At 42.6% G+C, this 12,644-nt stretch overlaps 1 protein-coding gene across 1 annotated transcript; it reads right to left on the bottom strand.

The window, feature by feature from the left end:
* Positions 1-477: 477 nt before the first annotated feature.
* Positions 478-10,381, bottom strand: Mmp27 (matrix metallopeptidase 27). The gene is made up of 10 exons (XM_052189159.1): positions 10,250-10,381; positions 9,205-9,443; positions 8,031-8,179; positions 7,815-7,946; positions 5,096-5,257; positions 4,804-4,924; positions 3,783-3,913; positions 3,010-3,169; positions 2,175-2,278; positions 478-956 (listed from the first exon to the last, which is right to left on the bottom strand). The coding sequence occupies exons 1-10, from the start codon at positions 10,349-10,351 to the stop codon at positions 721-723; spliced, it is 1,536 nt and encodes a 511-aa protein (XP_052045119.1). The 5' UTR covers positions 10,352-10,381; the 3' UTR covers positions 478-720.
* Positions 10,382-12,644: the final 2,263 nt, after the last annotated feature.

Raw genomic sequence — 12,644 nt, forward strand, 5'->3', positions numbered from 1 at the left:
ATTTGTGGCTATCTGGGGGAACATTTCTTTCCTACCCTATCTAGTTCCTTAATTGTTAGGGACTTGCCTTAAGTGTAACATACTTCTTATCTTACCCAGGCTCTCAGCCTACCTCTGGGAGGTAAAATGGTTTATTTGATGGGTGAATCTAGAGTGCTTATAGGGATAAAGGATGTAGTTTATTGGGCTTCTTAACTGACCTCCAGGGGACCAAACAAAATGGAGTGCTAATGATTGGATTAAGAATTGTCTTTAGTGTTTAGTTTCAAGACATGTTTTACTTTTCCTAGTTTGCAAAGCATTCATAGACTCAAAAATCAATGAGAGATTTTTGACATATTTAAAATCCCACTGTTAGAAGAATCAGATACTGGTTACTGGTTACCTAGATGCTATATAATAGGATTAGGAACTTGATGTTAAAGAATGTGATTCAATTATTTCACCTTTTAATTTTATTTTAAATATATAGCTGTTTGCTTGCATGCATATGTCTGTGCACCATGTTTGGCCCTCAGAGGCCAGAGAGGGCATCAGATTTCCCTGGGCCTGGAGTTATAGAGAGTTGCGGACTGCATGTGGGTGCTGAGAATCAAACCTGGGTCCTCCAAAAGAGCAGCCAGTGCTCTTAACCACTGGGCCATCTCTCCCATTCTTGAGTCTTCCTGAGGCAGAGTTCAGGTTAAAAGATTTGTTTTGATTTATTTGTGGCACTTATTGTTAATTGCATGTATTTGACAGCACGCGAATAACACTGAAAGCGAGCAAGCTTACACTTTTATGATGTAATGTCATTGTACTGATTGAATGTGCTTCTCCTTTGACACTGACATTGAATGATGAATGTAATGGTTCGTTACACAAGAACCAAGAATTGGTTTTCATCACTTGTGTGACATTTTTTGCCTTCATGTCATATTCAAATTGCCTCGGCCCACGGAAGAAGTAGAAGAACCCTAGAAGCAGAGAGGCACGGTTAGTACCTTGCATAGTGTAAACTTCTCCCATGTATCTTAGTTTTATGAATATAGAATCAATACCATTGTAAAGGAAAAAAAGATACTGTCAAGTTGCAGAGACATAGTTTGCTTTCGCCTCACTCCATGGGAATCACTTAGGAAAATGCCAAGCCCAAGTGTCAAAGAGTCTCTGAGTGTGGTAGGCAGGCTCTGACTCTCAAGCTAGATTTCAACAAGACATTTCAGTGAGGCAAAAGGAAAGGCCCTCTGTGTCTGACTCACCACCTCATTTCTATAGATGTTCAACACATTCATCTATTTCAGGTTTGGGGTCTCTTTAGATATCATGGAGATAATCAATATGGTACCCAAATATTTAAAAAAATTATCACTATTTGTGTGTGTGTGTGGATTTGGTTTTTCTCCATCTTGCTTTACATGAGAACCAGTGATTAAATTTAGGTCATCAGCATGTTCTACTGGCACCTTTACCCCGTGAACCATCTCACTGGTTCTGAAAGAATTGTTTTCAGACTATGAGTTATTTGATGGCCCAGGCCACTGTGTTTGAAAATCTATTATCTGACTTTGTGTATTAATTTGCCTAAGGTTCTGGGCTGAGGATGTAACTCAGTGGCAGAACATTTGCCACGTACAAGCACAGACTTCAGTTCCACTCTCAGCACAACTAAGAACTTCTAACTAAGCAAAACACCAACCAACCAACCAATCAATCAAAAGGCTAATTGCTAAACAGTCTTTTAAAATCATAATACCACTGCCTCAGATACTTGAAACACATAGTTTTTTCATATATGAACTCCAAGCTATGTATCTTAAATTATATATATATCTATATATCTATATCTATATCTATCTATATATATATATATATGCATGTGTCTCTATATATGCTTGGGGGTCATTACTCATCTTGTGAGTTTAGTTATCTTTCACATATTAGGGGCTATTTTAGGCCAGTGGTGATTAAAATTAATTTTGGTACTTTCTACATAGATTTGAAATAGCATCTCAGAGTCAGTTCAGCATTTCTTGGCTAAGTTTAAGAATGTCTACAGGGGCAACGCCTATTAACCAGTGCATGTACTTGAGAATGGAAACACTACACCAAAATCAAACATTTGCCCTTCGCCTTTGTGCTGTCCTTTTTTGTAGTCTCCCAAGAACCCACACGATGGAGGCACTGGCACTCACCGTTATGCTGGAAGACAGCATCCACACGGAGGGGAATTCCTGGGAAGCGCTTCATTATCCTCTGTGGGAATCCTCTGTCCATTGCTTGCGCCATCTCATCATACCTGTGTGCAAAGATTTCAAAGGCTTCTTTCTGCTTGATGTCTGTTTAGTGAGCTGCCCAGTTTAGAGGCAAGCAGCATTATGGGAACTGAGCAGGCCTGATAGAGAGAAACATCTAATAGGACCAATGATAAAAACATGGTAGAGATTATGTTACTGTAGTGTGTGTGTGTGTGTGTGTGTGTGTGTGTATGTGTGTGTGTGTGTGTATGTGTATGTATGTGCTCAGATGCCACTGTACCCAACTTTGACATAGTTTTGGGAATTAATTTAGGTCATCACAATTGTACGGTACATGCTTTATTAACTGAACCACCTCCCCAGCCTCTACTTAACATCTCCTAACAACAAGAAAAATTACCAGTGGCCAAATATATACCTTTTGGGACAAGGACCAACGAAATAATGAAGAAAAAAGGCCACAGTATCTGTCAGAGTAGTTCTTCCTGAAGAACTATTAAATTACCTTGTACCTCTTCTAGATTCTGACTGGCTATGTTTCTGCCATTGACAATTTGGTTGGTATCGGTATCTTTAGTATTTTTTTTTATTGTTTTTATTTAAGTTGTACAGAATTTATTGGACTTTTCAACTATCTTAGTTTGATAAGTGTTATACAGTGGAGATTGCAGTCAACACAATCCACCGGGCAACTGCAGATCGGTTTTGTTTTGTCTATGTTGGGGTAATATTGCCACGAATGATCCCTTCACTAATCAAACAACAGAGTTACCTCCAGCACCAGATGCCAACAAAAAAGAAGGTTTTCCTTGTATCTTGATCACAGACAGCTGCATCAATTTTCTTCACGCGTCTTGGAAACCCGAGTGTGTGGATGGATTTGGGGTAATTGGGCAAGACAGAATACCCTCTGATCACCCAAAAATTCTCATCTAGAGAGAGAAGGGGATATCTTCATAGGTCTTCTGCTCTGTGTCTTACAAGGAGGAATGTTTGAAAATAACAGGATGCTTAGTTCTTCTCCGCTCCCAGCCCAGTAATCTCACACCTCTATTGTGCTTTTTTCTTGTTCTATTTCTTTTTATTTGCTAAATATAATAAGGCTGTTTTGGAAAAAAAGAATGGACTTGTATAGTTTTAAGAAAAACTATATTTATGAATGGGTGTTCCGTCTGCATGTGTGTCTGTGTATGACTGGTGTCCACGTAGCCCGGAAGAGAGCATCAAATTCCCTGGCAGTACTGTTAGCCTCATGTGGGTGCTGGGAATTGAACCCAGGTCCTCTGGAAGAGCAGTCAGTGCTCTTGACTGCTGACCAGCTCTCAGATTTTATAGTTTTTAATCACAAAATTCCTTTTGGTGAATTCGGGGTGATAGAAATCATCACAGACATAGAGAGAAACCTATGTCATTGCCATTTATGAGTGGAACCTAAATTAGAGGAGAAACCCTATCACAAAACTCACGATTAAGATTGTATTTTACAGAGATACCCATTGTCCTTTAGAAGAGAGGAGGAATAGGAGCCATGACCGACAAATTTACCTTTAAAGACAAGGACCTCATCTCTGGGACTCTCATAGGCAGCTTGAGGACCAGCCGGCAGAGAAGGCCAGAAGGAATCAATAAACTCAAACTCAGCCCCAGCAATATCGGAGTACATCCTCCATAGGTGCCTGCGTCAGACACAAAAGGCTTCATAGATGGCGTCCTGGTGTCTGTGTCCATCAACATGTTTCAGTCTTAGGTGTGTGATTTGTAGTATGCCTGTTTGTGTGCCTGCATGTTCACATATGTGGGGAACACATGTGAATGCAGGTGTGCTTGTGTGTGGAGGCTACAGGTTGCTCTTGGGTGTTTTCTTTGATTGTTCTCTACTTTGTTCCTTGAGGAAGAGTCTCTTGCTGATGTACTGATACACGTCAGCACCTGGCTTTCTAGGTGGGGAGAAGACCTGAATTTTAGTATCTGCAGATTTCCAGGGTATAAATACATGGTTGAAACATGGAGAGTTTCAACCAGGTGTGAACTGATGTGAAAAATTCCCCCAAGTTTATCAATAGGATTCTGAAATCTGCTATAAATTGACTTTAATACACTCTTGGGATTAGTGTTCATCTGACCAAGAAGTCATTAAAAATAGACTTTATATCATACTCTCTGGTAATTTAAATCTGCTTTAAGTATTTTATTTTGTTTTGTTCTGTTTTTTTTTTGTTTTTTGTTTTTTGTTTTTTTGAGACAGGGTTTCTCTGTGTAGTCCTGGCTGTCTTGGAATTCACTCTGTAGACCAGGCTGGCCTCGAACTCAGAAATCTCTAGATTCCGCGTGTGGGGAATAAAGGCATGCACCACTACCATCCAGCTAAATTTGCTTCAAATATTTAAAACTAATTTGCCAAACAAGTATGAGATGTGTGTATCTAGTTAAACATTTAAATATCATGTGCATTGTAAAATGTGAACAGCATATATTCTCACAGAGACCAGGACCCCCTGTTTACCCCAAGTTCCTTTGAAAAGAAAAATCTTTAAAAGAAGTTGGAGTGTCAAGGGAATAGGTTTACCTGCCTTTAAAGAACATGACTTCCCTGCGGAAGGTAGTGATAGCATCAAAAGTCAAGTTGGGGTCGCAGGCGTGGGGTTCAGGGTTTCCATTTGGCTTGGTGGGTACTTTAGGCGGACTTCCTTCAGTAAGAAATGAAAGATTATTCAGAAGGTACAGGAACTATGTCCTCATCAGGGTCTTGCCTAAGTACATGTTTGCTTCACAATAATATTTCAGGAAGCAACCCTCTCAATTTCCTCTCTGCAAAGCTTTCTCTTTAGTTATACATGCAGCTCCTCAATGCTACTCACCATAAATCGACTGGATCCCATCAATATCATCCTGAGAAAGCGGGTATTTGCTAGGATCCAGGGAGACATAATTGGGGAACATCAAGGCTGTTTGATCGTTGGAGTGGGAGAGCCCCAGAGAGTGACCAAATTCATGAGCAGCCACAAGAAACAAGTTGAACCCTTGATAAAGCAGAAAACATGACCATGAGTTGATGAAGAAACTTAACCCAGGAGGCAGATGGCTTGAGACCTCTTACTCAGAAATGAGTCGTAGTATTTAGCTGGCATGGCGGCACACAGTTTTATTTTCAGGATTGAGGAGGCAGAGACAGGCAGGACTCTTTGAATTCCAGACCAGCCTGGTCTACACATGTGTTCCAGGCTAGCCAAGTTTACATGGTGAGATCCTGTCTTAGAAACAAAACACATAGACGAACAAAAGAAATGGGTAGTATTATTTTAAGAAATGGAGCCCCCAGTTTGAGGGATGCTTGACTGTATGTGATCATCTTTATGTTCTTCTGTGATCCTCCTCCAACTGGACAATAAAGCCTTAGCTTCTTCCCTAGCTCCAAACAATCTAGCTATTACCCTTTTTCAGCTATAGATACCTTTGCACAGCCCTCTGGTCTTTCTTCCCAGCCTTGTGCTTTCTGTCATATGCTCTGAGCTAGCCATTTCAAAAGATTCTCATTTCTTATTGGTACTAAGTTCTTCCTCTACCTGTCTTTAGACTTCCTTTTCTTTTCTTTTCTTCTTTTGAGACAGCATCTCATGTATCTCTGGTTGGCCTCAGATCCACTGTATAGGATGCTCTTCACCTCCTGATCCTTTAGCCTCAACCTCCCAGGTGGTGGAATTACAGGGGTGCACTACCACACTCAGGTTATTCCATACTGGGGATTGAACTCGGAGCCTTATGCATACCAGGAAAAACTCTTTCACCTGACCTTCATCTCCAGCCCAGTGGATTCATTTCCCTGCTCAGTCCTGCTCTGTACAGCTCTCTTCTCCAAAGTGATATAATACAATGGGCAGAGAGTGACAGGGACAGATGGCAACTCTGAACTGCTGGCTTGTGCAGAGCTAAGTTGAAGGCTATGTTGATCTTAATCCTTGGAAAACAGCCTTTATAAGCTTGGATTACAACTCTGGCCTCTTTAGGAATTCATCTCGCAATACTCTTTAGTAGAGGGCTCGATACAGTGCACGGAGGAGCAATTAACACTAATTGGCTAAGGATGGTCAGATGGAAAAATCTTTCATTTCTGCTTCTGGATATGAAAATGAAGCCTGTTGAAGAAAGCTTGCCAATCCTGACTTTGGCAGGGTCTTAGGCTAGTTTTTACAATTGATTAAGCATACATATGCTGGCTATGGATCAAAATGGAAACCAAGGAAATAGTGGTTATTCCGCAGTAGAAGATACACATGGAAGCATTCACCACACCCCCAGCTCTCAGTTTTCTGAGTGCAATGTTCTCTAGTGGATAAAGCAATCAGGGTGTGTCTGCAGAAACTAAGACTTACCCAAGCGAGTATGTGGACCCACAGAGTCAGGAATGATCTGCAGCCTTGCGTGCTGCCTATCAGGAAGGCCGTGACCTTTACTTCTCTGGGATCAGGAAGGCCATGACCTAAACTTCCATGGGATCTTGGAAGCCATGACCTATATACTTCCTTGGGACCAGAAAGTCTGTGACCTATACTGTCCTGGGATTATGGAGGCCAGATCTACAACCATATTGTTGAGTTAGTGACAGGGACAAAGGAGAGCGAGAGGCAGAAGCTCACTGAGCCTTCTCCTTTGCTTGATAAGCACAGCATTACTGTAGTGAAGTTTGGGTGTTTTGTTTAAAAAGTAACAGTACCCCGAAGCTGGAGAGATTGGTTGACAGTTAAGAATATCAGCTGCTGTTTCAGAGGATCTAAGTTCATTCCTCAGGACTTACAAACTCCTATTCCAGGGAATCTGATGTCCTTTTCTGGCCTCTGAAGTTGTCAAGCATGCATGTGGTACACAGGCATACATGCAACCAAAATACCCATCCATATATAAACCCAAACAAAACACGCTCAGCTTCATCAAAGAAATAACATCAACTTAGTTTCCTCATTGGACAAGATCAAGTATAAGAACTAGGGTCTAATAATTTGCAGATGAGAGGAGGTGGTTAGCAGAGAAAGTCTATGCTTTCAAACTGATCTTTATGGGCCATAAACCCACAAAGTATTCCTTAACCCCAGGCTTAAAACCACCAGCCCACTTAAGTCTATTTTCTGTCTTTAAGCTACAGGTGACTACAGCCATTGATCCAGTGTGCAGCCTTTGCTGAGTGTGGGGGTTGAAGCATCTCACAGGACTGCAGAGGCTGCAAGGCTGGAAACTTTGAGCACAGCTCTGGGGTTCATATAACATGCCCTGCAGAGCTTTGTGAACACAGTGGACCCAAGGGTGCTGTGGAAATTCACAGTGCTGTGTAAATGGGTACATGGGTAAATGGCAAACACTATTCTCAGGCCAGGACTACCAACACTTGAGAGCTCTGTACGAAGACTGCCGGAGCACAGCCATCGTCAATGGTGGTTAATCACCCTGCTAGTGTGATCCGAGAATTCAGAACTTTATGTAAGAATCCAGGGAATTCGGTTGTGAAAGGCAGATAACTGTACAGTGATACTTTCCAGATGATTTTTTTAGATTAATACAATTTTCTCACAGTGAAAATTACCTCACCTTCCCCACCCCTGGCTGTCCATGTTTCGTCTTCGTCGAAGTGAGTGTCACCACCTAGGCCGAGACCAGGAGGAAAGGCGTGGCCGAGGACTCCCAGAGGACCATCAAAGTGACGAGGACACCAGCCGTGGACTGAAAGACAGTTGATGGGGAGAGAGGTCAGCTCCCTGTGACCTTAGAAGAAGTCACCACCACCCCCCCCATTGCAGACCTTACCTCTTGTCCTGAATGCTATCATTATGTCAGCAACCCCCTTAGATATCCTGGTGAACATCAGTGGAGTGACCTTGCTCCAAACTTGTAGCGCTTTCTGAATAGCCTCATCCACATCAGCTGGTGTCATATCAGGGGTGTAGTTCATTATTCTGAAAAAACACGCAACATTATAGGAACTTTGGCTGTGGTAGTTTGCTAGCCACAGCTGTAGTGGCTTGTCGCATTGTGCTGTTCTCCAGCTTTATTTAAATGAGACAGTTTTACATAATCCAATTCAGAGTGTTCTTTCTCATGCCGCCATAACACACTTTGGCCAAATGCAACTTACAGGAGGAAAGGGTTTGTTTGGTTTACACTTCCAGGCCACAGTTCATTACCGAGGGGCTTGGGCAGGAACCCAAAGCAAGATGGAAGGACCCTGCTCATTGGCTCACTCTCAGGTGTATGCCTCGCTAGCTCACCTGTGTGTGCGCCCCTGAGTGTTTGCATGTGTGTTACATGTGTGTAGGGTCCTGCAGAAGTCAAGAGAGGGCATGCAATTCCGTTAAATTGGAGTGCCACATGGTTGCGAGTTGTCATGTGAGTACTGGGAATCAAACTTGATTTGGAAGAGTGTACAAGTTTTTAACTTATGAGTCAATTCCTTAGCTAACTTTCTTTTTTGCTTTTTTTATTAAATCTCTTGTAATCTCCTTATCCTTAAATGGTTAAGTATACATCATTATACTGGGATCCACCTAAGATCTGACATTTGATAGCTCTAACACACACACACACACACACACACACACACACACACACATGCACACACCACCTCTAGCACCCCTCTACACATGGGTGCTTGCTCGGATGCACGAGCGCACACGTTCCTCCCCCCCCCCACACACACTCTTCCCGTCTTTCTGCACACCTCATCATGCTCCAGGGCATTGTAGCGATGGCAGTGCTTCCTGTTCTGAGCCCACGTGGCAGAAGAGAGCATAGAGAATACCCCTTCAATTTAGTTTCTCTGTGGTTGTAATACTGCCCACAGCATAGGTCTAAAGTGGGGATGAAAAACAGAACCCACAAAGTCCACGCACTTCGGGAGTGTCAGACGGACAAGCCATCAGTGTGGTTGCTTCTTGGAGATTAATTATTTGGGCTAGTTCTTGTAAGTTGGTAGAAACATTACCTGTATGTAAGGTTGTATTTTCTCCACCCAGGGAGTGTGTAGCCATATTGCGCCACGTCAGGCACACCACACCTGGGCGCTTTCATGATCTCAAGCGTGTCTGAATCCAGTTTTCCGGTCACTGTCAATCCAAAAAATGCCTGCATTTCCCGAAGTTTTCCGTCGAAGAGACTCCTGTTCTTGCTTTGGACAAGATGGTTTCCTTCTATTTCAAGAGAGTAGAACTGGTTGAGATATGCCTGTCAGGAAAGACAAAAAGGACACAGGCTACAGGAGAGCAAATATCCTCAAATGGAACAGAATGGCCTGAAGTCTCCTTTGGCAGCAGGAAGGATAGGAGGAAGTAAATTGTTGACAGGGGACAAGAAAGGCGAGATGCAGAGGAAGGAAGGAGCCCCCTCTCTGTTCTTTGATGCCAGCGATCAGTTGGTTTATGAGTGACTAGAATTAGCCAAACCACGAATCCATACAACCACACAGCCATACAACCACACAGCCATACAACCACACACCTATACAGCCACACACCTATACAGCCACACACCTAAACAACCACACAGCCATACAACCACGCAGCCATACAACCACACACCCGAACAACCACACACTCAAACAACCACACACCCATACAACCACATACCCATACAACCACACAGCCATACAACACACAGCCATACAACCATACAGCCATGCAACCACATTAACCACATACCCATATAATCACACATCCAAACAACCACACACCCATACAACAACCAAGGGCAGCCACTCGGCTTGGTAGGTGCAGACACGGTCTACACATTCTTACTGTTGCTTTCATCTTGGTATGCTCTTGAGATTCTAGGAGACATCAGAGATGATAATCTATTTTGCAAACTTATGCTATTTAACCTTATTCTTAGACACATGGAAAGGATCTCATTTTTCTGAGAAACTAAAAAACCTCTGGGACTCTGCAGGAATGTGCTGTCCTGGAAAGTCCCGAGAGAAGCTATAAAAGGCACGTTTTATTGCTTGTTGCTTTTAGCATGCACTGAGATCCTACCTGGGCCAGCTGATTGTTCTCCTCATTTTTGTCGTTTCTGTCTGGAGGGAACGCAGAGGAAAGTGTTATAAAATTAACCATCAGAAGCAGAAGGCCCTTCATTCCTGTCTCTTCAGTTAAAGCTTGTTCCTGTTTGCATGACCCTTAGAGAGCTGACGGTGAGACGTGGCATTGAGTAATCACTTAATTAATAACAGCCAAGCACACTTGGCATGAAGTGTCCATGACATTTTCCCCCTTAGATAAACTTGAATTTTGCAAGCAGAGTTGGTGATTGTTTCTCTAGCATATTGCTCACTTTTGAGCGCTCAGAATAGCAAGGCCCCAAGTTAGTTTTCGTGTCTCAAAACTGGTAGTTTTCAACATATAAGTTGTTATAGGTTTTGAAATAATTTTCTTTGGCAGGAAATACTAGCATATCTTGGTAGTGTGATAGGAAGAGACAATGGAGTGGGGTATTAGATTAAGTTAAGTACTGTGCTACCATACCTGGCTTCTATATGAGTTCTGCCCACTGAGCCACCTCTCAGCCTCTGTATCTTTTATTGTTATGAGTACTGGCTAGTTAAATCTAAGTAATTGTTTGCTATTATTATTTATTATAGTATTGTATTTGAATGTTTTTTATAATGTCTTTTATATGGTGATGATGTTAAACATTCTTTTTTCAAATTATTTGTTTGTTTTTTATATCCTAACCAGTTTCCCGTCCCTCCACTCCTCCAGTCCCTCTCCCAACTCTCTTCTCCCCTCCATATGTTAAACATTCTTATATCGCTGCTTTTTTTCTACCAGAATTGTCTCTGTTTCTCAGACTTCCTTGTTTGGTCTCTGTTTATCACATTGGCAACTTTCAAATGTTTGGTGAGTGTGTTCTGCAATCTGCCTGAAACTTCTGGGAAAGATAGGTATCTGGAAGTGGCTACTACCCAAGGATGGGTCCGGGGAGTTGGAGACCCTCCTCACAGCAGGCAGGGTGTGTCCAGGCTTCTATGGGGTGTGATGAAATTTAACTGAACACAACAGGAAAATGCACAATAGCAGACAGTTTAATACAACTAAACCTGATGTTTTGGTTATGTAAGAACTAGCCGAGGTTTGGTCTGTGGCTTCTAAAATGAATGGGCTCACATCACTAGGGCTGGGTGGTTTTCCAAGAGATGGCCATTGCACCTACATTGCAGGTAGCACAGAACAAGAAGGAAGAGAAATATAGTTCTTAATATTCTTTGAGGAACACCACGCAATAATTAGCTTACAAATTTTGGGTGAGAATTAGGTACATGCCACACCTGTCTGCGGGAAGGCTGTAAAGTCTTGGTTGTGCACAATGATAACACTGAAACCAGATTGCAAAAGAAGCAAAGAATGTTGGACCAGCCACACTGAAGCTTCTGCAGGGCCAGCGTCTGTAGACCTGCTTTCCCAGATGGCGAAGTTTCTCTAGAGTAGAACTCCCTCCCCCAGGTTCCTACCTCCCAGACACAAATCTAGTAGAAGACATCTTTCCTTCCCTTGTCCCTTCCCTCAGCACACCTCTGATTTGTGCAACTTGTCTTCTTGTGAGAAGCTATGAATGCTTCTGTGTTTGGGATGGCACAGAATTGTAGCTTAGAAGTTTAGGAATTAAACACTCCAGAAATAATTCTCTCTCATTAAGGCCTGAGAAACGGCAGAGAAGTTCCTCACCTCCAGTAGAAAGTGTCCTGTGGGATTCTCAGTAGGTGGAAGCAAGGGCCAGATCCCCGTAGCAGAAACCTTGGTGCCACACAGGGAGTTGCATCAGCCCGCCCTCCCTTTCCTTCTCCCTGCACAGAGTGCACCTGGAATCTTTGCATCAGGGTCCTTACATAGGCTTTACTTTTGAAATAAGTGCAGAAAAATCTTGTTTGAAATCCAAGTTTAGCTTCTTGTATCTCTGTGCTCACATAAATGTGATTGCTAAACAAATGCCCGTGACTCCGAAGTTTGGCTAACACAATAGCAGGAACTAAGCTCTCATCTCAAAATGTAAAGATGACATTTGGGTCAGCAAACTCACATGAGCAGCTCACAGAAGCATCTTGCATTTATATCTTTAAAAACTGTCATACCAGGAAGTTTTTAGGACTATGGCATTTGAAGTTGATTGTGACTGGCAGTGAGGTAGGTGGCTGCACTTACTGGCTTGACATCTCAAAGGAGCGAGCAGGGCAGGCAGCTAGGAGGGGGCCTCTCCTGTTACTGTGCTGGGAAGTGCCTCACAGTCCCCAGCAGGCCTTTGATTTAGCGTTGTGTTGGTTTCTTTTCTTTTTTGTTTTCTTTTTAAAAAAATTATTAATTATTTATTTACATCTCAAATGTTGCCCCCTCCCTGTCTCCCTTCGACTCTGAGAGGGTGCTCCCACCCAGGTAT

This window comes from Apodemus sylvaticus, chromosome 7, assembly GCF_947179515.1.
Source record: "Apodemus sylvaticus chromosome 7, mApoSyl1.1, whole genome shotgun sequence".
In the NCBI taxonomy this organism is placed as follows: domain Eukaryota; kingdom Metazoa; phylum Chordata; class Mammalia; order Rodentia; family Muridae; genus Apodemus; species Apodemus sylvaticus.